The sequence below is a fragment of the Equus caballus genome, chromosome X (assembly GCF_041296265.1).
Source record: "Equus caballus isolate H_3958 breed thoroughbred chromosome X, TB-T2T, whole genome shotgun sequence".
NCBI classification, from domain to species: Eukaryota; Metazoa; Chordata; class Mammalia; order Perissodactyla; family Equidae; genus Equus; species Equus caballus.
In genome coordinates, this window is record NC_091715.1 from 136,815,231 (window position 1) to 136,841,395 (window position 26,165).

The 26,165-nt window shown below is 43.6% G+C and overlaps 1 protein-coding gene across 1 annotated transcript in view; it reads right to left on the bottom strand.

Moving 5' to 3' along the window:
- Positions 1-13,714, bottom strand: part of LOC138921798 (uncharacterized) — a 44,415-nt gene extending 30,701 nt beyond the window's left edge. Inside the window, exons 1-2 of the mRNA XM_070257157.1 lie at positions 13,609-13,714; positions 12,909-13,295 (exon numbers count right to left, since the gene is read on the bottom strand). Of these exons, the coding sequence (XP_070113258.1) occupies positions 12,909-13,295; positions 13,609-13,714 (493 nt within the window). The remainder of the gene's footprint in view (positions 1-12,908; positions 13,296-13,608) is intronic.
- Between the last annotated feature and the right edge of the window lie 12,451 nt (positions 13,715-26,165).

Sequence of the window (26,165 nt, forward strand, 5' to 3'; positions counted from 1 at the left end):
CCTGAAATGATCCTGGGCTCAGGGATGTCCCAGCCCTCAGCCAGTACCGCTGCTCTAAAGGCTTGGTTCTGAGCAATTTTGAGGTCATATTCTGGGCTCAGGAAAGCACTGCTGGAGGAAATGAAAGAGCTACTGATGAGGCCTCACCTCAGGAAGAAGAAAGCAAGTCTGATAGTTTCCTTCTATCAGCGCCTCCGTATTCCCTGAATCCATTCAGACCCCTGCTCATGACCATATAGGCTCCCTCTGGTTACATCCAGACAGCTCAAGCCCAGCAACCGTCATAGAGTAGCTCCACCATAGATGCCTCAGGTGTGCCCATCCTCTCGGATGTATGTCTGTAGGTCTCACTGTGTGCGGTGTTCCTGAAGGACAGCTTTCCCCCTAGCAGCTCATAGCACAGCACCTGCATGCCAGATCCACCTTCTTACTGTATGTTACCCCTGCAATCATTTCAGAAGGGTAGGTAGTCCAGAGTCCTGCGTGATGTTTTTTCTAGAATAGGATATAGCAGTTGATGAGGATTTTAGGCTGGTTAATTTTAAAACTTCAGATGAGAAGCAGGCTCCGAGGAGTGGAATTTGCTTGCCCTTTGATCAGAGACAGTTGCATTTGTGAAGGAAATCTCCATGCCTCCCTCTCTGCCCCAGGAGGAAGGGGGGATGGCCTTATCTCTGGAAACTCTTAATGGGGAAGGCAAGGACTTAAGTTGTTTACTGTCTGGCAACCTCATGTAACTGACCACCCCCCCCCCCCAAAATCCTCTTTTGTCTTTAGCTGAGGATAATATTTAAGCGGTGACTTCTGCCATTTACTCAATCCGGTTTGATTCTTATCTACAAGTTGTGGGACTGCCCAATGGCCGGACCCTACCGGCACTGGTACCATTTTAACTTTTTTTTTGTCTTGTAAAGAGATGGCTCACATACCTACGCCTTAAATTTAGCCTTACTCTCCACCCAACTTTGCAGCAGAAGCAGCAGCAGCGGCTCCTCCTGCCCGTGGGCCCTGTCCCCACGCAGCAGCAGCAGCCCGACTGCCCATGGGTCCTGTCCCCATGCTATTCCACACTATTCTCTAAATAAAAGAGCACTACTGCCAGATCTTAAGAGTCTAAGAAATCTTTCTTTCGACTCCTCTTCTCACAGACCCCGCATCAGCAGTGAGTGCTCAGGAGAAGCAAGGGATGTTCTTCCTCCCCAGACTCACGTGAGCTGGGAGCTGGGAGGCCACAGGAAGCTCTGAATAGGCTCCTCCCTGGAAAGGATCCTCTGCTGAGAATGAGGTTTCAGGAGAAAGACCCTCCAACTCTCCCACACCCAGAATGTCTGCTACAAACACAGCCACAGCCACAGCACAGAGGCTCTCCTGAGGGACGATGGGCAGGGCAGGGTCCTAACGAGGCACTGCTCTTTCCCAAAGACTGGAAAACTCTGCATCTCATCTTTACAAAATGATAAATATATAGACAAGATGACGTGTGGCTCGAGTACCACAATAACGGCACGTGTCCACTGTGGTAATGACATCAAACTGGCATGTGGTCATCGAGAGGGCTCTGAAGAGGGCTCAAGGTGAGGACATGATTACTCTTAGACCTTTCAATACACTAAACTTTTTAACCTGAGGTAAGAGTGAGTATCTCATGTGGTCTGAAAACTAGCCTCAAGATAATCACAAGGGAGGAATTCCAAAGCACTTTGTCAGCGACAGCAGCATGGGAATAAGCCCACGGCGCCAGCTGCGAATTCCACACGGACCTGCATGGTATGCCTGTAAAAATTCTAGTCACGTCACTTTACAGCAACACTTCACAGAATCTTTTATCAAATTAAATAATGAGATTTCTTCTCCATGTTTATTTCTCTGAGTCAATCATGTGTGTGTTATTTTGTTTTAGTTCTAATTCCACCCCTAAATAACTGCTGAGGTGGGCACAGAGGAGCCCCTCCTCAGAGAATTAGGGAGACTGAGAAACATTTGTCAGAGGAAATAATTAGGGGCCTTCCCTCAGCAGGGAAGCCCACACAACTACACGATCATCCCCATTCCACACAGAAAATGAAGACTAAACAAACAAATGGACCAGGGTCAAAAGAAAGTGACAGTGCTGGGCATTCAAAACCACATAAAGAAAGTTTTGGTTTTTCTTCAATCAGAGCCCTGAACAGTTTTACGTGGTGCAGTAAAATGTGGTCATTTGGATATGATCCTTATCTCCACAGCTATAATGAAATAACTGCATGAGACACTATAGTCAGTGTTCTGATTTCTTGTAAGTTTCAAATACTGCATAAGTCAAGCCTTCATATTTCTTACAAAGACTTCTGCTCCTCAAGGGGAGAGACAATGTTTTGGAAGAAAGAAGGCTTTCAATAAACGTTTGTAGAGCTGCCTTCAGCTAACACCTGACACTGGATGGCAGTGAACGTCTATAAAAGGCAAATCAAGGGCCAAAGGCCCTTTCACCTCCCAACCACCCGCGCTTCCTACCCTCTATAGTAGTTTCCAATTGTTGCTATCACAAACTACCACATCCTTAGGGGCTTAAAACAACACATTTATTATCATATAGTTCTGTAGGTCAAAAGTCCAACACGGGTATCACAGGGCTAAAACCAAGGTGTCAGCAGGGCTGCATTCCTTTCTAAAGATTGTAGGGGAGAATGTTTTCTTGCCTTTTCTGGCTTCTCGAAGCTGCCTGCATTCCTTGGCTCACGTCCCCCTTTCTGTATCTTCAGAGTCAGCAATGGCCAGTCGAGTCTTTCTTAAATGGCATCACTGACATTGACTCTTGTGGCTCTCACTTCGATTTTTAAGGTCCCTTGTGATGACATTGGGCCCACCTAGATAATCCAGGAGAACCTCCCTATTTTATGGTCAGCCTTACTTCCATCTGCAACCTTGATCCTCCTTTGCCATGTAACATAACTATTCCCAGGTTCCAGGGATTAAGACATGCACATTGCTGGGGGCAATTATTTGCCTGCCACACCCTCTCAAAAAAATAACCAATGATAAATCCTCAAAGGCATGGCAGAGGAGTCAGAAGGAAGTCATGCATGCATTTCTTTATCATCCCCCTTTCTTCCTCCTTTGTTGTTTAATATTCTAAAGAGAGCTTTCCAGTACAAACTAAAGGTCAAACTATGAAAGTTTCCTAAATTCACAATAACCACTAGGTTTCCCTCCTGGATGAATTCTCAGGTATCTAGTAAGGCTCTAGGCTGGGGCATTTTCTAATATGACTCCAAAAGAAAAGTAAGCAATGATCTGTCACAAAAAGTTGTGTCATAGCAATGATACTTAAAGGAGTTTCTCTTCAGTATGAATTTTGAGATGCCAAGTAAGATGATCCCTCAGGCCAAATCTTCCCACAGCAGTTACATTCAAAAGGTCTCCCCTTAGTGTGAGTTATCTAATGGTGAGTAAGGTGGCGCACTAGCAAAAGGCCTTCCCACATCTCTTACAGGCATACTCCCCAGCACAAATCCTTTGGTGCTCAGCGAGGACTGAGCTGCAGCCAAATGCTTCCTAACACATTGCATTCCTAAGGCTTCTCACCAGTGTGAGTCCTCAGGTGCTGTATTAAGGAAGAGCTATGGCAAAAGGCTCCCCACATTCCTTGTACTCAAAGTGTGAGTTCTGTTATGCAAGAGAAAATGGAAGCATTGAGTGAAGGCTTGCCCACATTCTTTGTACTCATAGGGTTTATCCCCAGTGTGAATCCACAAGTGGTGCACGAAGTGTGATCTGCACTGGGAGGCCTTTTGACACTTGATACACTTGTATGGCTTGTCCCCACTGTGAATGATGTAGTGCTGGATGAGGGATCTGTTCTGGCAAATGGCTTTCCTACACTCAGTGCACACATAGGGCTTCTCTCCAATGTGAAGGTGCTGGTGCCACGTGACGTGTGACCCATGAATAAAGGCTGCCACACACTCAGTGCTCTCACAGGGCTTCCCATTATGCTTCCTCATGTGTCAAGTTAAGGAAGAGCTGTCACAGGGCACTCCTGCGTTGCTGCACTCAAAGGGTTTTTCTCTAGTGTGCATTATCTTATGCTAAACAAAAGCAGAGTGGCATGTGAAGGCCTTTCCACATTCACTTCTCTCATTGGGCTTCTTCCTAGCAGGGATGATAATGTCAAATGAAATGTGCTCTCTCGCTGAACTCTTTACGGCACTTTCTAGACTCACAGGGCTTCTTTGCAGCATGACTCTGCAGAGGTCAAACAAGGATGAAATTCCTTAAACCCTTCCCTGCAATCCTTGCATATGTAGAATTCCTCCCTGGATGAAGCCTGGTGTCTTTACCTGTTCGGATGGACCCCGTTCATAGGCAGTATCTCCTGGAGAGAATTGCTGCTGTGAACCCCTTGAGTGCATACTACCAGCTGTCCCCAAACTATGGCTTTCAAGGCTCATTTCCCTAGGGAAAGTCTTCTTCTGGAGGAGTGGCCATGGTCTCAGGCACCTCTCCTGCATTTCTGAAGGTCCTCGCCTGCTGATCCCTGGCTCACTCAACCCCCTGGAGGCTCCCTGAGTCAGTCGTCCCTGGAGTAAGGCTCCCTAAGGCACGGACAGCTGAGAAGTGCTAGGCTCTGCGGTGCCAGGTTTTGCTCAGTCACTTGAAGGGAATCTTGTACATAAAAGGAGGCTATTAGGATACAGACAGAGAGGAAGCAAAATTAACACTTCAGGAGAGAAAAGAAGATGAAAATAGTGTCTCTGCACCTGCTGTGTTCTGGCATTTCTGAAACCTATGTTTATCATTTCTTTTTTTCTGACCCTTGGACTCTTGACACCTTTAAAAGGAAATCCAGGAAGGAGGCTCAGACGGGACAGAGGGAGTGGAGTGGAAATGGCTTGTCGTGGTACAGAGTGGGGGTGAGTGGGCAGAGTAACGATGACACTGAGTGTGTCTGTTTTAGATCCAACAAAGGATGACTAATGTTGTGATGAGAGCACAGGGCAGTAGTGCCTATGAAGGCCCAGTGGGGAGTGAGAAGGAGATCAGGGGAGGCTTCCCAGAGGAGGTGTCCCAGAGCTGAATCCTGATGGGGAAGTAGGAGTTTCCAGATAGAATAAGGCGGGGGGCACTGCAGCCTGAGGAGACAGAGAGGACCGAAAAGCACGGGTCTAAATCAATTGGCAAAAGGCATCCCACAATAGTCAGAAATCTGCAGTAGGCAGATGACCTAGGCAGGACAATCATGCTAAAGAGAAAGCATTTTCTCTGGGGCCGGGGGAGAGGGGTAGCTCGTGGGGGTAGGTACTGCACCAGTCATCCTGTGACCCCGGTTAGGGAGCCAGCCTGAAAGACAGACACCTGGACCAGCAATAATCTTTACATCCTTGATGGCACTACCAACAAGGGTGCTGCCCCCTAAGGCTCCTGGCCAGGTGAGATAGTGAAAGTCCTTGAGGGGGAAGCCTGTTTGAGCTGGTCTTCTATCGCATGCAGCCAAATACACGCTGATCAATGCTGGGGGTGGAGGTCACAAGGACTCTTTAGAGCAGTAAGATGACACAGGACTCACAGACCACTCATTTATTCATTCATCAAAGTGTTCATGAGAGCTCACTACGTTTCCGACACTGTTCTAGGTGCTGGTGTTTCAGCAGTGAACAAATCAGACAAGGTCCTGGCTTTGTAGAATGTACATTCTATTGAGGAGAAAGGCAATAAACAGGCTAGTGAATTTTAAAGTCTATTTGAAAGCGTTGAGAGCTATGGAAGCACATAAAACCAGGGAGAGGGTTAGGGAAGGTGGAAAGGGGACTAAGCCCCAATAGGGTGATCAGCCAGGTGTTTGCATTATCTTACACTGGGTGCTTGTCTTAAAACAGGCCTAGTGTAAGGTGCTTTACAAGAACATTTTCATGTAATCCTCACCTAAACCCCAAGGGGTACTTTTATCATTCCATTTTATAGATGAGGAAACTGAGGCTCAGAGGTGAGAGAGAGAACTTAACAGAGGTCCCATGACTGATGGGTGGCAAAGGGTGGCCTGTGTCCATGTGTCCAACCTCCACTAACTGCCCAGGTTTTCCAGGCCGGAGTCACAGGGATTCAGGAAAGCATGAGGGTGAGGGCTATCTCCCCTCAGTGAGGAAGGACTAGAAATGCTGGCACACACCCCATTATGCCAGGGAAGGGGTGGAGCCCACCACGCTGACCCCCTGGGAGAGACGGCTTGGCGCTGAGGCCAGGGGAGCCCAGCCAGAGGGAGCCATTTGGCCATCTGGGACAAGGGAGCCCTCAGGTTTCTGTTCACTTCCTATTCAGACCAATTCCTTGGTAAATGGATGACCAGAGGTTGGGTGGGAAGATGTGGAGTATATTCATTTACTTTATTTAACACAAATGTAGCCAGTGCTTGCTATGTGCCCAGTTCTTTCCGAAGAGCTTTACAAATATGAATCTATTTTAATCCACATAATAATACAATTGGGCCAGTACTACTACTGTCCCTCTCACAGAGGAAGAGACTGAGGCCTAGACAGGTTCAATAACACGCTCCACGTCTCACAGCTAGTTAAGTGGCAGTGCCAAGATTTGCACTGAGACTCCCGAGTACAGGTGCTTAATTTGCCATGCTGACATGGGAATTTTAATCCCAGCAACAACACCAAAACTAACATTATGGGGTGTTACCAAGACTCAGGAACTGAGCCAAGCAATTTAAATGCATTCATAAACTTCACTTAAGTGTATGGACTAATCTGGAGAAGAAGTGACATAATTAACATATTGAGTCCCATCACTCCACAACATGGTATAGGTCTTCATTGATCCAAGGCTCGCTTAGCTCCTCAGCAATGGATTACACCGTCCGTCCTTCCTGCTGTAGGCCCTGTACTAAATAATTCTATTTCTGGTTTTTCTCAGAGCATCCTCAGGAAGCAGGTGTTGTGATAGGCCCCATTTTGTCAATGAAGGCACTGAAGCTCAGGACATAAACTGATTTGTCATAGGGCACACCTGGAAATGGTGACAGTGGCCAAGCCAAGACTGGAGCCCAGGTATGTTTCTGGTGTCTGTGATGTTTATCCACAGAGCCACATGACAGGAGTCCAGAAGGTGCCAGGTCCAGGCATGATGATGATGATGATGACGCTGATGACAATATCAATCATAATCAATCATGATCACAGTAGGGATCATAATTGGTGACCCACACAGTCAGTGAGCAGAATGCTCTGTTCCAAGCTTTCGCATACATTAATCTATTTGCCCTGGCAACAGCCCTGTGAATTAGATACTATATTACCCCATCTTACCAGTGAGGAACCTGAGGCACAGAGAGGTTAAGTACCTTGCCCAGGGTCACAGAGTTCATGAGTAACAGAGCTGGAATTTGACCCCAGGCAGTCTGGCTCCAGATCCTGAGGTCCTGAGTACTACACGAAGGAGGAAACCTCTCAGAACTCAGTGCCAGGCCAGCAGCCTTGGAGAAAGTGGGCTGTGGAGATGAAGGGAGGTGAGTGGGAGGATTTACTCCTCGAAAATAGGGGCCAGTGAGAGTGGATAACATGGTGATTTCCAGACTCGGGCATTTCATGAACCGGTAAAAAATAAAACCTGGGACACCCACACAGTTATTTGGTCAATTAAGGACATTTATTCAGACATCATGGATCACCTACTCTCAGCAATATTTCACAAAAGAAAGGACTTTTAAAACCGAGGAATGCAGAGGACATGATCTCAAAATCAAGGGCCATCTTCTAAATTAAGACTCACTGCATTGGCCGAATTTTCCTTCATTGCCCAGGACTGAGATGCCAGGACAATGAAATGAGTGGAGCATGGACAGCACCCAGAGCAGGCTTGATATGTGGTCAGCACTGACGGCATGGTAGTCGCTTCTCTTTATATTGACCCACAAGGGAAGGGGAAATAGGAACCACTTTCTCAGGTTGTCCGTCAATGCCATTTGGCGATGTGTCTATGCTCCCTCTACAATCATCTTCCATATCAATGGAGGATCTTTGCCCATGTTCAGAAAACAAGGGATGACCTGTTGGCAGCTGGCAACAACTGAGCTTTTAACTTTTAACTGCAACTGTGTTTTCTTTTGAAAGATATCGAGTAACAGTGATGGTAAATGTCTTCTGGGTACCTGTCTGACTCATCCTCCTCCTTGGAGAACAGCTCATCTCCAAGGGTTCCTGCTGTGTGGGCTGTAGGGACCCCACATCCACCATGCTGGGCCAGCCAGCTTCCCTCTTGTGGAAATCTGGGATAAGGGTCTCAGACTGGGGCCAGCCTGTTATGGGCACTGGGGTGAGAAGTCAAGGGAAATGCAGGCTCAGGTGGCCATTTCCTGCCTCAAGGACACCCACACAGGAAAGTCCAACTGCAGAGAGAGGTTGAGTAAAGATGGAAAACCTGCAGAGAAAAGTAGAGGCAAGGAATCTGCAGGCCTTAGAAAGAGAACTGGGGCAGTCAATTCCAGCCTAAAACTCGCTGAAGCAGAAAGAGCCAATTGGCAGAGAGTGGCATGAACAGACACAAAGAGAGAAGCCATCACAAGGGACCGCAAGGCCAGGACATATCGTGGGTCCCTTCAGTTCTTGATTTAAGTGTCTCACGTGGCCCAGCTGGACATTTTGCCCTTGACTTCTGCAATATATCCCTGTTCCCTGCTAATAAATTTTCCCTTTGTTTCAAACTGTTTTGAAGGGGACTCTGATTCTAGCGCCAGCAATCCCTGGTAGAGACATAGGAAGAGCAGGCAGAATGGGAGACATAAACAAGGCAAGAGCTGTGGGGAGGAGGGAGGGCAGATCCCCATGCTTCTGGGCTAGCCAGGCCTGGCATGTGAGGGAAGAATGAAGGAGGCTGCAGACGCCCTAAGGGGGCATAGGTGAGGACCTGCCCAGAGAGAGCAGGGCGTCCAGGTCTGCAGCATTACCTCCTGGTACAGGGCCCTTTGGGCTCGGTCCTCTGGGCCAGGACCTCTGAGTGAAGGTCATGGCACATCCTCAAAGGTCACCAATCCATAGAAAGTCAAGGAGAGGCAGGGGTGTTGGCCTTGTGGCTACAGGATGGGACTCAGTCACTGAAAAAGATCCAGAGGGTCCCAAGATCCAAATCACTATGCACCTCCTGAGGGCCTAGCTCTGTGCTGGGCCTAAGGGGGAGGTGGATGCTGCCATTGCACAGAATGCAATCATGGCAGAGGGAAAAGTCTTCTACAGGGGAAGCTATTGGAGAATGACACAAGACAATGACAAGTCCCCATGTCCTGAGAGGAGCAGACAGTAAGCACTTGAGGACATCAGAGGAAGGAGGAAATAATGTTAACAATCATAACACCAATACTGGTAGCAGCGTAAATAGCAGCAGCTGCTGAGTCTTACCGGTCCTCACTGTGTGCCTGGCTCCATGCTGAGCACTTTACATGCCATATTAAAGTGATTAAATGTCCCCAGCACTGAAGCCAGACTCCTAGGTCTGGATCCAGCTTCTTCAATCTGACACTTGCCAGCTGTGCGACCTTGGGGATGTCACTTCATTTCTCTGAGCAGTGATTTCTGCAACAAGACACTCACAGTTCCCACTTCAGCAGGCTGTTGTGAGAATGAAGGAGGAAATGTTCATAAGCAAACACTGGAAGATCTAGCACATGTCTGTGCTCAGTGTGTTTTTGATACTTGTATCAATCCTCCCACAGCCCTTGAGGGCAACACTATTGTCATTTCCATGTTACTGTCACTGTGCTGAGGCTCAGGCCAAGTCAAGCAGAGTCACAGGTCTAAGAAGCCGTGACGGGTACCCAGGTCCCTGTGGTTCAGGCTCTGTGTGCATACCCCCATACTCCTCCATCACCACAGTGCAGGTGGGATGAACGTCCAGCCAACAATCTCAGTCTTGCCCTCCAGGACCTGTCTCTGCAGATGGAGGGGCCCTCAGCAACCACAGGCCCTCTCATGCCTCCTGGAACAATCTATATCCCTGCCTTTCCCCATGTGGTTTCCTCTGCCTGGAATGCCCGCTATGGTCTCCTCAGTCCTAAGCCTAAACCCCCTCTGCAAAGTTGACTTTAGGTGTCACTCCCAGGCCTTGCCAGCCCACCGTGGGTGTCATCATGGTTAAGAGTAGAAGCTCTGGTGGGTGACATACTGGGTTTGAGTTTCTGCTACTTAAGAGCTGTGTGACCTTGGATAGGTAACTTAACTTCTCTGAGCCTCAAGTCTCCTTCTATGAAGTAAGTATAATAATAGAATTTAATTGCAAGCAGGTGAGAGTTAAATGAGGCGGTACATAATAACTGGACCTCTGTGCATATCAAGGGCTCAGTGAAGGCCAACACTTACGGCGTTTTGTTATTAGTATTTTTCCTATTTACTCCCTCAGCAATCTGGAAAAGCTCAATCCAGCCTGCATCTTTGCTTTTATAAATGTGCCAAATTCCTGGCACAAAAATGCCAAAATGAGGGCAGGCAGGAACAGGGGCTGTTTTAGCTAGAACTGCCAGGAAAGAAAGGCCTCTTCAAAGAGGTGACGTGTGAGCAGAGCCTGGAAAGATGTGAAAGGGCAGCCAAGGAGAGATGTAGTGAGTGTACCAGTCAGAGAGGACTCTGAAGGCAAAGGTTGGGAAGTGGGAAAGAGGCTGGCACTTTCAGGCTGGCATGGCTGGATGGCAGTGAGCAAGGGAAGAATAGGAGACAAGGTCAGAGATGGTCCTCCTGGACAGATGGGATGGGACCTTGCAAGGCTTGGTAGGGAGGTTGGGTTTATTCTAAGAGTGATGGGAGCCTGTGGTGGAGAGGATCATTTACTCATTTACAGAGACCTGTTACAGACCAGCACTGCTCTCTAGGCCTGGGAATAGAGAACGAACAGGAGTTCACGTTCCAGGCTTGGAGACAGATCATCCAAAGGAGCGAAATAAATGATCAAGAGAATCCTGAAGACAACAAAATAAGAGTGAGGAGACAAGAGAGATTGAGGGCAGTTTTCCATGGGCACCCAAGGAAGGCTTCTGGGAGGAGGAGACACTGGGGTGAGCCTGGAATGAAATGAGGGATGGAGCCATGTGGACAAGTAATGAAGAAGTAAGGCAAGTCCTGACCGCGATCAGGGCTATGATGAGAGTAAAGAGAACAACTGCTAAGAGTTAACTAGGCCTGGTGTATGTTTACATTCAAAGGGACACCTTGGTTCAAATGACAGTGCTGCCTCATGCCAGCTGCTTGGACTTGCAGAAAGACTCAATCTCTCTGTGCCTCGATGTCCTCATTTGTCAAATGGGCAGATGGTACCCATTTCATAGGGCAGTTTGGTGTCAAACACTTTAGTACATGTCAATTGCTGAGTATCAGCTTTTACTGTCCACAGGATTAACACTTCTGTAAATGTTCTCAGTGCAAACAAGGTGACAAGCTTTTGAAAATATGAGTGGCTTACCCACGTTTTAAGCATTTAAGAGAATGTGATATTTAATACTTATTTTAATCAAATGTTTAGAGGTATAGTAACTTTTCAAACAATTACTAAGAATTTGCATAAATTTAACTAGTTAAATCCATGAATTTTAAATTTCTACTGTGTGTTTTTATTTAGATAAATGTTTAAAGAAGCAATTATTTCAGAAATAAATAAGTAAATCTGGGGGTGGGTTTGAGCAGGCCAGTGGGAGGCAGCCTGCCTGCCGTCCTGCAGTCAGCTCTCCTGAAGGCAAACCTGCTCAGGGAAGCACATGGGAACATTGGCTCATCCCTCCTGCCGAGGGCTGGGAGAGCTGGACGAGCTGACACACCCTTGCCCTGGTCTGCTCCACCCACCTGACTCTTCTCTTGCTCACCGGGAGTAACACAAGGTCCTGCTGAACCCACAGGATACATACACCATCCTACAGCTCTGGCTCCTTACCCAGTACAGGCCTCTCTCCCCTCTGGAGGCAGCCTCAGGGATGCCCATTCCCTGTGCCTGCCTTCCAGCCCTTCCCTCCCTCTCACTTCAGGCCCATTTGAAATAACAACCCTAAGATTCCCTCTCCCAAATATGATCCTCAGGCTACACCCTGGTCCAGATATAAAGCCCTCTTGGGAATCCTGAGCGTACACCCCTCCAGGAACTGCAGACTTGCATGTTCAGCGGTACATGTGACATGGGAACACGCACACACACACACTTCTGGAACATCTCAGAATCACCCAGTCCAAATTCTAACCTGTAAGCTTCCTCAGCAACCCGCTCCTTCCGCCCAACATCTCCACTTCCATTCTCCCAGATGCTCAGCAAAACAAAAAAGAAAGAATGAAAAAGAAACAAACAAAAAACATTCAGGGTAGTCCTTCACTCCCTACTTTCGGTCACAGCATCCCCGAGGGCTCTATCCTTAAGCTCTATCTGGAATCGGGTTATTTTGCCCTCCCCTACTGCCATCACTCTGGTCTGGACGCCATTATAACTCTCCTGGAGTTTAATTGCAGCAGCCTCTTCATGGGTCTCCCTCCAACCCCCAGTCTCCCCTGAGCCATCTTTGGGAAACTTAAAATCCTAACCTAGATTGTGTCCCTGTTCTGTTCACAACTCCCCATGGCTAGTAACGCCCTAGGAATGAAGGTCCAGCTCTTCAGGTTGCCATTCCACGTATGGCTCCTCCCCTCACGCTCCATTCCTTGCAGGCGCCACACAGATCCTAGGTTTCCCCCCATGCTCCCGACTCAGTCGCACATCCAAGCCTTTGCACTTGCTGGTCCCTCTGCCTGCAACTCTCCCATATCTTCTCACTGGCTGTCAGAAACAGGGACCCCACTCACGAGTACCCCACTGTCCTGGACACAGCCGCCTGGGCTTCAGTGACCTGAGCAGGCGCCCTCATTCGGGGCTTTAGGATTCGGAGGTGGGGGTCGGGTCGCGTGACGACGGGGGATGGCAGCACCCACCTGCGCCGGGTCCAACAGCGCAGCCGCCGCCCTCTGAGCCCGTGGGCGGAGCGAGCGGCGGGGGATAAGGGAGGGGGCGGGGAGACACCGAGTGGCGACGCTGCAGAGCCTCGAAGTTGCCTCTGTGCGATGAGGACAAGGCTTTCTCTCCCGTCACGTCGGGTATGAGACAGCGCTCCAGAGCCTCTGATCCGGTGCACCAACCCAAGAACAGATAAGATAACCGCCAGGAACACAACGCCAGAAGTCCCGCCCTTGAGTGGCGCGTAATGCACGGACCGTCCCTCTCCAGTTCTTCATTGGCCCAGTGACACTTATGCTTACGGTGGAGACCCTTCTGGGTAATGTAGTTCCTCCAGCGCCAGGCAGAGGCCAAGGGTCTGGGAGCTAACAAACTTTATCTCATTCCATACGGGTAGCCTAAGGGTTTAGTCAGTTTTGTGAATGTCAGCGTTTTCAGTCAGGGACAAGAGAAAAGACTTCAGACAGGACCATGGTGGTGAAGATGGCAGAGACATGCCCAATAGTCCTGAATCAGGTAGACAAGGTGGCTCCTGCCTCTGGTTCCCTCAGAAAAAACCCTCTCCTATGTATAATTAGAGATTATGTTCCAAATCAGCGAGCAACACTCTTTTATCCAGATGTTTCTTACTCCGCATCCTGAGACATATTCAATTCCTTTTAGCAATATGAGACCTACCTGGAAAAAAAGTGCCATTTCCTGTGGGGATAGTGGCTGCAGTGGCCACAGTCACCATATGTGGAAAGGAGTCGGCTGAACCCTGAGCAAAAGTTTGGGACACCATGATCTCATCTCCTTGCTGAGAAATGATTATAATTTCACCTGAAATTTCACTGATAGCATCTGCATAGGGAGTTGAGGTTATCTCAGAAAAATGGTTGTACTTAGTTAAAGCTACTAATAATGACTATGTAGTTATTCTAAGATAGTGGCAGAAATAGCCCTGGGTAAACATGTCTGTGACATATGAAAAAGGTTTGGATCTCCTTGAAGTTTGACCAGGAAACAATGAAGTCAGAGAAGCTGAGGACATGGTTTCACTGGAAACTTGGCTACTCTGAGGCGTTGACTCTCTTGAAGTACTAATTTTTTTAAATGTTCTTGAGAACCCTGAGCAATACCAACTTGAAAAGAGAGGCAAAGTGGGAATTCAGAAAGAGTTTTCAGAATGGTAATGACCAAGTGCTCACACACTTACTCATAAGTAACCCACTGGTTTGACCAAACGTTAGTTAGCTTCTCTCTGCTCCACAGACCCCCAAGTTTTGGCTCACTCTCAGGCTTAAGGAAGCACTAAGATGTAGCTCATCCCAGGCTATTCACAAGAGAAACATTTCCTGTTAAACTGCCCCAATCATGCTGTCTACTCACCCCCACAGCTTCCCACCCCACCAGCAAAGTTCCTGCTAGCGCTACTTATCCCTCCTTACTTAAAAAAGCCTTTTTTCTGTTCGATTTTGAGATGCCTATGGATCTTGTGGTCAAAGCATTCTCGCTATTGCAACAGTCTTTCTGAATAAAGTCTCTCTTTACCTAAGACTGGATTTGTTTTATTTGACAGTTTTATAGCCATGACTCGACCCAAGATTGGACTTCACTTCCAGAACCCTGTTGTCACTGCACAGGGAACTAATGGCACCTTGCAAATCCTTTGAATGACTCTCTTGTTCGTGAATTTGGGAATGCTTTGGTGAATTCAATTCTTAAAGCAGTGCTCTGGGCCTCATCTCTGTTACAGCATGGTAAGGAGTTACTTTGATTCTTTGGAGCAAAAAGAATTTTCTTTGGCATTTTGAGTGGGGAATCACTCCCTGACTCTTGAGCAGGAGCCTTCCCTTCTGTTTTGCTTTGGCTCCCCAAGTGAGGATTGGCGGAGGGAATTTTCTTGGCCCTTCAGACAGGGCCTGTACAAGGGAGTAATAGAGCAGGACTCTCTCCTGGCTCCTTTGAGGTCTTATCCCTGATATAATTAACTATATGCTCTACCATTATGGCATTAATTCAGTTCAGTATCTTCAAAAATGTCAAGATTTTAAAGACAATTTAGAACTTCAATGGCCTCTTTGGGAAACATGGGATCTCCTCATATTGACTCATCATATACCTATCCCTTCCAAACAGCCAGCCCCCATCCACCTTCCTCCTTTTCATGACCTTTAAACTTTCCCTTCAGCTCTCTTCAATCCTTTGATCTGTCTGCCTTCAACACGCCTACCTCCTCCATCCCTCTATCCACCTCTGCCAAACCTTTTCCATCCCATTTCAGCCCTTCAATGTCCTATAGTCACTTAAGTTCTCTAGGCTCCCCTCTACCTACTGGAGGCTCTTGAAGTGCTCAAGGACCCCAAGAGCAAACACCTAAGGTGGAAGAAGATAATTGGAAACAGGCTGGATGTTATGGCAACTCAGATGAGCTTTAGAGATGCCCAGATGGTCACTTGGTGTATCCTCAGTGTTTTGCCACAAATTCAATCCACAGCCTGTGTAAGATTACACATCAGGGCAAAGAAAATCTTAGAGGTCTCCTCCTCTAATATTGTTGGGGACACTTCAGCTCTCATCTTGAGTTGGTAACCTTAACTTGCCCCATCTACCAGAAATGCAGTCCTGAGTTTTTACAAAATGTAAAGGTGATCAAGGACAAGGGCCAGCTCTTGTATATAAAACAATGAGTTAAAATTTTACAAGTAAAGCTATTCTCTATTTGTATCTTGCTGTATGTTTATGTGTGTATGTTTATTACGTCTGTGATTTGCCTACCTCCAGATAGTATTACCATGTTAGACTATAAAATGCCCTAAAGGAACTCTATTCTGATTGGCTTAGAGATAAATAAGCACTACTATAAATCAAATATTCCTAAAATTCTCAAAAAGTAAGGAAATTTAACATATAAGACTTTCAGAAGTATTCTGATAGAAATTAGCCCAAATGTTTAAAATACCCAAATTCACATAATTTAAGTAAATCTTGGCAAACAAGACTAGTTTAATATTACTGGTTTAATAAAATTAGCTATGTCTTCTGAGTTATCAAGTTTAGATAAAATATAAGCATACATTTATATTCTATTTGGGATATTCTTCCTAAACTTATACAGGTTTACTGATTGAATAGACTAGCATTACATCTATTAAATATTTAAGATTATAAAAACTGTAAATTTATGTTTAACCAAATTAAATCATTATCCCAATAAACTTTATTTTAACACTAATTATGTTTTGTAATATGTCAGCTTGAAAACAGTCTTCAAGGTCTTTTGGTAAGTTAAAGCCTGACACGTGTGCTAATTTAATTAATGAATATTTATTAAATAACTAGATCATTTCTAAATAAGGTAAAATACTGAAATATTAATTACTAAGCATACTTTTAAAACTATATATGTTTGCATCTATTAATGAACATAGTATTTTTGCCTCATTGAAAAGTTGTACTGTAAGGGATAGTTATGGCTATAAAAAATTGTGAGATGTGTATTCATAAGCTCTGGCGGTCTACTCTAAAATACTGGTGTATGACAGTATGACACTTCACATTTATCCAGCTTCCAGTATTCTCTAAAATAAAAGTTAGTATGAATGAATGTTATAATCAATATATGCGAATAAAACTCTACTAGGAGTAATAGTAGCATATAGGAACAACTTTGTATGCAGAGTATGCAAGGTATGTTTTTATTAAGGAACAAAAAAGTTTTCTCCTAAGGCAAAATGACTGGTTATTCCAAAATAAAAAAAAATGTAGGATAAAATTTGAATGGATATAAAAAGTTGGAAAGGGGAATTTTATTTGTATTGGTCAAAGCTGGTGAAACGTTAATGGGTTTGTTTATAATTTTTTAAAAGAAACCAATATACTAATGCAGAACTGCAATTTGTTTTTTTCTTTGTTAAATGACAAAATTTTCCTGGATTGTTGGTCTACTCTTAATAAGAAATTATAAAAGTTCTTCTTTGACTTCTAGGTAGTTTACCTAAAAGGCAAAAATACTGTGTCTTATCAGAGTAATTCCCTGGGCTTTTATGTTGATTTTATCATGTCTTTGATGATATAAGAAACCAAAGTCTTCTTACTTTTGAAAGATCTAAAGTTCTTTACAAACTACCACATTTTCCTTGCTGTGCTCTGGGAAGTAAGCAGGACTGTGGACAGTCTTAGTGAAACCACCAACATGATCGCAATAGAACTACATCAACTCCAGTAAGTGGCCTCTAGAGTAATCTGGTATTGGACGTGGTTCTGGTTTCCCAAAGGGGCACTTACACAGTGGTGAGTGGTCGGAAGTCGCTGCTGTGCATGTGTTCCCCAAAACATCTCTGATGTCTATGCCATCACCAAATTATTCAAAACACAAATTGGAAAATCCATCATATCACCACTGTGATTCTCCCTCTGCCATCTAAGGACGCTTTGGGTCCAATGTCCTGAAATCCTCTTGACTGACTCCCCTTCCAACCTCAAATCCTGGCTTTACTCCCTTATTCAACCTTTAATGTTTACTCTTTTTATTATATTCTCAGGCATGCCTCTCACCGATGCCTTATCTCTAAGATTCTCCAACAGCTGTCAGCCGACAACATGCTCAACATGTAATATAGCTAATCCTTCAAAGCCAACAAGAATGTGAAGGCCGGTGCAACCTTGAAAACTACTTTGACCAACCTTAACCGCACAATGACTCTTACTCTGTCCATAATAGTGTTTAAGGACAGATTTTCCCTATCTTAAACAAAGCAGAGACTGACCAAGTGCTCATAATTACCCGTAACATGCCCACTAATTTAGCTTGACAAATTTTAGTCAGGCTTCTCTCCTCCTGATAGGTTCCTGAACTTTGGCTCATCCCCAGGCTTAAGCAAGCTCTAAGATACACACACTCCACCCCACCCCCCCTTAACAGCTCATTCTGAGAACAGGCTAACTACAGAGAGAAACATTACCTGTTCCCATCATGCTCTCTGCTCAGTCCCACCACTTGCCCCCTCATACAAATTTCCTGCTATCCCTGATTACCCTTCCCTATAAAAGAATACCTTTTTCTGTTCGATTTTGAGACATTTGCAGAACTTGTAGTCAGAGCGTTCTCCCTATTGTAATTGTCTTTTCGAATAAAGTTTCTTCTTACATAAGTCTGGATTTGTTTTTATTTGACAGTAGAAATGAACAGGAATTCTGTGGTGTAAGGTATATTCCCCACTTAGCAGATATTAATTAAAATTCTACTGTGTTTCAGGCTGTTCTGGGTGCAAGGGGCACTTCAGTAACCGAAGAGACAGAGACCTCTGCCCTCATGAGGCTCACGTGCTAGTCAAGGAAGATGGAAGGTAAAGGTTAACAACAAAAGAGAAAATTCTACATTATAGAGAGAAAGTTATGGGTGATGAGGAATAGGGAGTTCCCTACCCCTCAGAGGTTAGAAAGGAAAGGCCTTATTAATCCAGGGTCATTTAAGCAAAGACTTAAAGAAGCGAGGGACTGACTTTGTGGATATCTTGGGGAATTAATTCTAGGCAGAGGAAACAGCAAGGGCAAAAGCCCTAAATTGGTCATGTCTGTGCCCTTCTGAAAATGCAAAAAGGCTGATGCAAGTGGAACCAGGTGAGTGAAGAGAGAGTAGAAAGAGATGAGATGCTGGTGAGAGAGAACGAGGCAGGAAAAGGAGAGAAGGAATACTAAATATATTTTTCCATTTATGTGATGAATGTGTTCACAGTACACAAACCATAGTGTGTGTGGTAGTAAAGAGGAGCAGCGCTAGAGGCATTTTCCATAGACTGAAGGCAAGAAGGTGGAGGAGGGGTGCTTTTAAGTAAAGACAGCTAAGGTGAATCCTGAACCGCCAGAAGTAGACAACCAAGTGAAAGAAGGGGAAAGCGTTCCAGACAGAGGTGGGGGAGAATCTGCAAAGGCACTGAGACCCAAGAAGTCACTGGTTCCTCGGGAGTACATGTGTTCAATAAGACTGAAATCTATGGTATATGATGAAGGAACTGGGAAAAAACGTGGCCCTGGAGATATAAAGAGGTAAGAACTTGAAGGGACACCCAGGCGTATGTTAGTTTAATGGCTGTATTACTCTGCTTTGAAAGAGTTTTATTGATGTTTTCTAATTGTAAATATATACTCAATGCAAAACCATTTGGAGATGCAAAAAACAGTATAAAAATGAAATTAGAGAGTACAATAAGACCATCTCATAGAACTATGTACTGTTAATATTTTGATGCTTATTGTTCTACCCTAAATGTTTATAATATGTATATAATATATACATTGCCTTATATATTATATATGTATGTTATACAATGCTGGAATCCATATAATAGGCATTTATTTGAATGTGTGTATATGCATACATTAATATACATTTTTAATTTATACAAGTTGTGTCAAACTGTACATGCTACATTGTAGACTTTCTTTTCAACACAACATACTGGGAAAATCTTTCCATGTCAACAAACACGTATCTTGTCATCTTTTTTTTTTGTAATTTTATTGGGTTTATAATGGTTTATAACAGTGTGTAATTCCGGGCATACATTATTGTTTATTAATTCCTGAGTACACTTCATCATGCTCACCTCCAGTAATCTAATTTTTATCTGTCACCATGCATATGTGCCCCCTTGTCCCTTTCACCAACCCACCAACCTCCTTCCCCTCTGGTAACCACTGATTTGTTCTCTTTGTCCATGTATTTGTTATGTTCTACGTATGAGTGAAATCATGCAGTATTTGTCTTTTTCTGTCTGATTATTTCACTTAACATCATATCCTCAAGGTCCATTCATGTTGTTGCAAATGGGACAATTTTGTCTTTTTATGGCTGAGTAGTATTCCATTATATATATACCACATCTTCTTTATCCATTCGTCTGTAGAAGGGCACTTGGGTTGCTTCTGCATCTTGGCTATTGTGAATAATGACACAATGAACATAGGGGTGCGTAAATCTCTTTGGATCATTAATTTCAAGTTCTTTGGGTAAATACCCAGTGGTGGGATAGGTCGATTGTATGTTATTTCTATTTTTAATTTTCTGAGGGATCTGCGTACTGTTTTCCATAGTGGCTGCACCAGTTTGCATTCCCACCAACAGTGTATGAGTGTTCCCTTTTCTCCACATCCTCTCCAACATTTGTTGTTTTTTGTCTTGGTAATTATAGCCATTCTGACCAGTGTGAGGTGATATCTCATTGTCGTTTTGATTTGCATTTCCCTAATAACTAGTGATGTTGAGCATCGTTTCATGTTGTTGGCCATCTGTATATCTTCCTTGGAAAAATGTCTGTTCATATCCTCTGTCCATTTTTTGATTGGGTTGTTTGTTTTTTTGTTGTTGTTGAAGTTATATGAGTTCTTGTTATATTTAGGATATCAACCCCTTGTCTGATAAATTATTTTCAAATATTTTCTTCCAGTTGTTGGGTTGTCTTTCTGTTTTGTTCATGGTTTCCTTTGCTTTGCAGAAGCTTTTTAGTCTGGTGTAGTCCCAATTTGTTAACTTTTTCTTTTGTTTCCCTTGCCTGAATAGACATGGTATTTGAAAAGATGTAGCTAAGACCAATGTCAAAGAGGGTACTGCCTATATTTTCTTCTAAGAGTTTCATGGTTTCAGTTCTTACATTCAAATCTTTAATAAATTTTGAGCTAATTTTTGTGAATGGTGCAAGATAGTGATTTACTTTCATTCTTTTGCATGTGGCTGTCCAGTTTTCCCAACACTATTTATTGAAGAGACTTTCTGTCTCCATTGTATGCTCTTGGCTCCTTTGTGAAAGATTAGCTGTCCATAGATGTGTGGTTTTATTTCTGGGCTTTCAATTCTGCTCCATTGATCTGTTTGTCTGTTTTTGTCAGGGATTGTGATGCCTCCAGCTTTGTTCTTTTTTCTCAGGATTGCTTTGGCTATTCGGGGTCTTTTGTTGTTCCATTTAAATTTTTGGGTTCTTTGCTCTATTTCTGTGAAGAGTGTCATTGGGATTCTTATTGGGATTGCATTGAATCTGTAGATTGCTTTGGGTAGTGTGTACATTTTAAGTATGTTTATTCTTCCGATGCATGAACATGGACTATCTTTCTATTTCTTTATGTCTTGCTCAAATTTCTTTCAATAACATCTTATTCCTAGGTGTTTTATTCTTTTTGTTGTGATTGTAAACGGGATTGTATTCTTGATTTCTCTTTCTGCTAGTTCGTTGTTAGTGTATAGGAATGCAACTGATTTTTTAAAGTTGATTTTGTATCCTGAAACGTTGCTGAAGTTGTTGGTTATTTCTAGTAGTTTTGTGGTGAATTCTTTAGAGTTTTCTATGTATAGAATCATGTCATCTGGAAACAGCAAAAGTTTCACTTGTTCCTTTCCAATTTGGATTCCTTTTATTTCTTTTTCTTGCCTAATTGCTCTGGCCAACACCTCCAGTACTATGTTGAATAGGATTGGCAAGATTGGGCACACTTGTCTCATTCCTGTTCTAAGAGGGATGGCTTTCAGTTTTTCCCCATTAAGTATGATGTTTTCTGTGAGTTTGTCATATATGGCCTTTCTTATCTTGGGGTACTTTCCTTCTATACCTATTTTATTGAGAATTTTTTTGTCATAAATGGATGTTGGATCCTGTCAAATGCTTTCACTGCATCTATTGAGATGATCGTGTGATTCTTATTCCTCATTATTTTAGTGTGGTGTATCACATTGATTGATTTGCAGATGTTGAACCATCCCTCCATCCCTGGATAAAACCTGCTTGATCATAGTGTATTATCTTTTTAATATATTACTGTAATTGGTTTGCAATATTTTGTTGAGGATTTTTGCTTCTAAGTTCATCATTGTTATTGGCCTGTAGTTTTCCTTCTTTGTGTTGTCCTTGTCTGGTTTTGGTATCAGGGTGATGTTGGCTGCATAGAATGTGTTGGGAATTGTTCCATCTTCTTCAGTTTTTCAGAATAGATTGAGAAGGATAGGTACTAAATCTTCTTTGAATGTTTGGTAGAATTCTCCAGAGAAACCATCTGGTCCTGGACTTTTATTTTTTGGGAGGTTTTGATTACAGTTTCAATCTCTACACTTGTGATTGTTCTGCTAAGATTCTCTATTTCTTCTTGATTCAGTTTTGGGAGGTTATATGAGTCTAGGATTTCATCCATTTCTTCTAGGTTCTCGAATTTGTGGGCGTATAGTTTTTCATAGTATTCTCTTATAATCCTTTGTATTTCTGCAGTATCTGTTGTAATTTCTCCTCTTTCCTTGCTAATTTTATATATTTGAGCCTTCGCTCTTTTTTTCTTGGTGGTTCTGGCTTGGGGCTTGTCAATTTTGTCTATCTTCTCAAAGAATCAGCTCTTAGTTTCATTAATACTTTTTACTATTTTTCAGTCTCTATTTCATTTATTTCTGCTCTGATTTTTATTATCTGCCTCCTTCTGGTGACTTTGGGCTTTGTTCTTTTTCTTACTCTGTTAGGTGCATTTTAAGATTACTTATTTGAGATTTTTATTGCTTGTTAATGTGGGCCTGTATTGCTAAGAATTTCCCTCTTATGACCACTTTTGCTGCATCCCATAAGAGTTTGCATGTTGTATTTTCATTTTCATTTGTCTCCAGGTATTTTTTAATTTCCCCTTTGATTTCTTCAGTGATCCAGTGGTTGTTCAATAGCATGTTGTTTAGTCTCCATGTATTTCTGACTTTCCCAGTTTTATTCTTGTGGTTGATTTCTAGCTTCATAGCATTGTAGTCAGAAAAGATGGTTGGGATGATTTCAATCTTCTTGAATTTATTGAGGCTTGCCTTGTTTCCCACCATATGGTCTATCTTTAAGAATGATCCATGTACAATTGAGAAGAATGTGTATTCTGCTGTTTGCAGATGGAATGTTCTCTATATATGCCTATTAAGTCCATTTGACCAAGTTTTTCATTTAAATCTACTAGTTCCTTGTTGACTTTTTGTCTGGATGATCTATCCATTGATGTGAGTAGGGTGTTGAGGTCCACTGCTGTTATTGTGTTGCTGTTAATTTCTCCCTTTAGGTTTGTTAATAATTACTTTATGTACTTCGGTGCCCCTTTGTTATGTGCATATATATTAATAAGTGTTATGTCCTCTTGCTGGAATGTCCCTTTTATCATTATATAGTGCTCCTTTTTGTCTCTCATGGTCTTTTTTAACTTGAAGTCTGCTTTGTCTGATAAAAGTATAGCAACACCTCCTTTCTTTTGTTGAGGCTTAGCTTGGAGTATTGTCTTCCATCCCTTCACCGTAAGCCTATGTTTGTCTTTGGAGATGAGACGCATTTCCTGGAGGCAGCATATTTTTGGGTCTTGTTTTTTAAGCCATCCAGCTATTCTGTGTCTTTTGATTGGAGAATTTAGCCCATTTACTTTTAGAGTGATTATTGATATATGAAGGCTTAATACTGCCATTTTATCTCTTGTTTTCTGGTTATTCTATGTTTCCATTGTTTCTCTTCCTTTGTATTTCTTACTGCAATTTCATTTTGGTGGTTTTCTGAGGGGAATTTCTCAGTTTTTCCTCTTTCTGTGAATTGTGGCCCTGCTCTGATTTTTTGTTTAGTGGTTACTGTGAGGATTGTATGAAAGATATTGGAATGAGATAGTCCATTTTCTCATGGCCTCTTATCTCCATTAACCTAAGCAGGCTCCTTCACTTTCCTAACCCCTTCTGACTAATTATGATTACACATTGTTCTGTTTTTAATTTTTGTGAGTTTGTGGCTGAGTTGAAGTGTTTATCATTACTTTTGATGCTTTCTTTCCCTTTCTAAGTTGTAATTGAGTTTTGCCTCCCTATACTGGTAGAGAGCTACAAGTTTCTGATCATGTCTGTCTATTTATCTCCTTGCTCAGAGCTTTGTAGACCTTTGCCTTTTTGTTGCCAGTGTGATGGCATCTTTAATCATTTCTTATAGGGGAGGTCTAGTGGTGATATACTCCCTCAGCTTTTTTTTTTTATCTGGGAAAGATTTTATTTCTCCATCATATCTGAAGTAAAGATTTGCTGGATAGAGGATTCTTGGCTGAAAGTTTTTTCTTTCAGTATATTGAATATATCATTCCACTCTCTCCTAGTCTGTAGGGTTTCTGCCGAGAAACCTGCTGAAAGCCTGTTTGGGTTTCCTTTATAGGTTATTTTCTTCTGCCTTGCTACTCATAATATTTTTTCTTGATCCCAAACTTTTACCATTTTTACTATTATATGCCTTAGAGAGGGTCTTTTAGCATTGATAAAGTTGGGTGTTCAATTAGCTTTTTTTATCTGTAAATATGAAACCATCCCCATGTTTGGGAAGTTCTCAGCTATTATTTCTTTGAACAAGCTCTCTGCTCCTTTCTCCCACACTTCTCCCTCTTGAATACCTATAATCCTCATGTTGCTTTTTCTAATTGAATTGGATATTTCTCGAAGAATTCTTTCTTTTTGTTAAATCTTAGTTCTGTCTCCTCCTACACCTGTAGAATTTCTACACTTTTATCCTCAAGAAGACTAGTTCTTTCCTCCCTAAGATCAATTATATTTGTTAATGAGTCTAGCTTATTATTTATTTCATTAATTGTTTTTCATATCCAGAATTTCTGTCTGGTTCTTTTTTTTATAGTTTCGATCTCTTTGGTGAAGAGATTCATTTTATTGCTGAGCTCCCTGAATTGTCTTTCTGTGTTTTCTTGTAAGTGGTTGACTTTCCTTATGATGGCCATTTTGAATTCTCTGTCATTTAGGTTGTAAATTTCTGTGTCTTCATGGTTGATTTCTGGAGAATTGTCATTTTCCTTCTGGTCTGAATTGTTGCTGCAGTTTCTCATGGTGCTTGATGAACTAATCTTTTGTAAGAGCGTTTGTGGTATTCTTAGGCTGCAGATTCCACCTGTAACTGCTAGGGGGAAGCAGGAGCAGAGTTTCTGACCCTACCCTGTCTGCTGGATGCTGAGGGGGTATGATGGGTGCTTGCCCCAGCCTGGGGTGCATTCACACACTTGTATGGACTGTGCTTGGTCGGCAGGCCTTCCTTGCAGGACAGAGCTAGGACCACTCTTTGGTGCCTCAGGGGCACTATGAACTCCTCCTTCCTGCCAGGAAAGTGATCACCAGTGGGCTCAAAGCTGCCACGCCTATTCCCACAGCCACCCAGGACATGTTCCCTCTTTGGGTGCTCAGCAGCACTATGAGCACTTGGGCACACAGGGCCGGGACTGTGTTTGCCCCAGCATGTAGAGATCTGCTGTGATCTCTGCTTGAAGTCTCCAGGGCTGCTGTGCTTGGTGGGTGGGGCTTCCCCACTGGACCTGGGCTAGGGCTGCTCCCTGGGAGCACAGAGGCATGGTGGGCTCCCCCTCTTCACTGGGAGAGCGAGAGTGATCATGAGCCCAGGCAAGGGTTACCACCGCCTCCTCCTTCGGTCACCCTGATGCATGTTCCCACTTTCAGGGAGTTTGTGCCAGGTTGGAAAGTGTTCGTGTGCATGCACAGGGCTACTAGGGGAGAGCAGGGTGTGCTCACCTATCTCTGCCACTTCCCAGGGGGCCAGTCCATCCACCCTCAGGTGTATAGTTTCATGTGTCTCTCAGGCATCCTGTTGTCCTGTGCCGGCTTCCTTCACTCATCAGTGAATGTCCATTTAGTTGTAGTTCAAAAAGGGGAGAGACAAAGGGAACAGCTAACTCTTCCATGTTGCTGACGTCCGACCTGCCTTTTTTTTTGGTGAGGAAGATTCACTCCGAGCTAACATCTATTGCCAATCTTCCTCTTTTTTTTGCTTGAGGAAGATTAGCCCTGAGCTAACATCTGTGCCAGTCTTCCTCTGGTTTCTTTTGTACATAAGACATCTCCACAGCATGGTTGCTGAGTCGAGTAGATCTGTGCCTGGGATCTGAACCCGTGAACCCAGGCTCCTGAAGCAGAACACGTGGAACTTTAACCACTCAGCCATGGGGCTGGCCCCTTGTCATCTTTTCTAATGATTATTATAGTGTTCAGATTATTGCATATTCCATAGTGGATGCAAGTTCCATGAAGACAGGGACCATATCTGTCATGTTCATTGTCATGTCCCTAGTATCTAGCAGAGTGTCTGGAACATAAAAAAAAAACCTTAATAATGTACTTAATTTAATAATTGTGGATTTTCAGGTCGTTTTTCAATGTTTGCTGTTATAAACAATGCTGCTGTGGAAAACCATGTATATAAGTGCTTGCAAACTTGGTA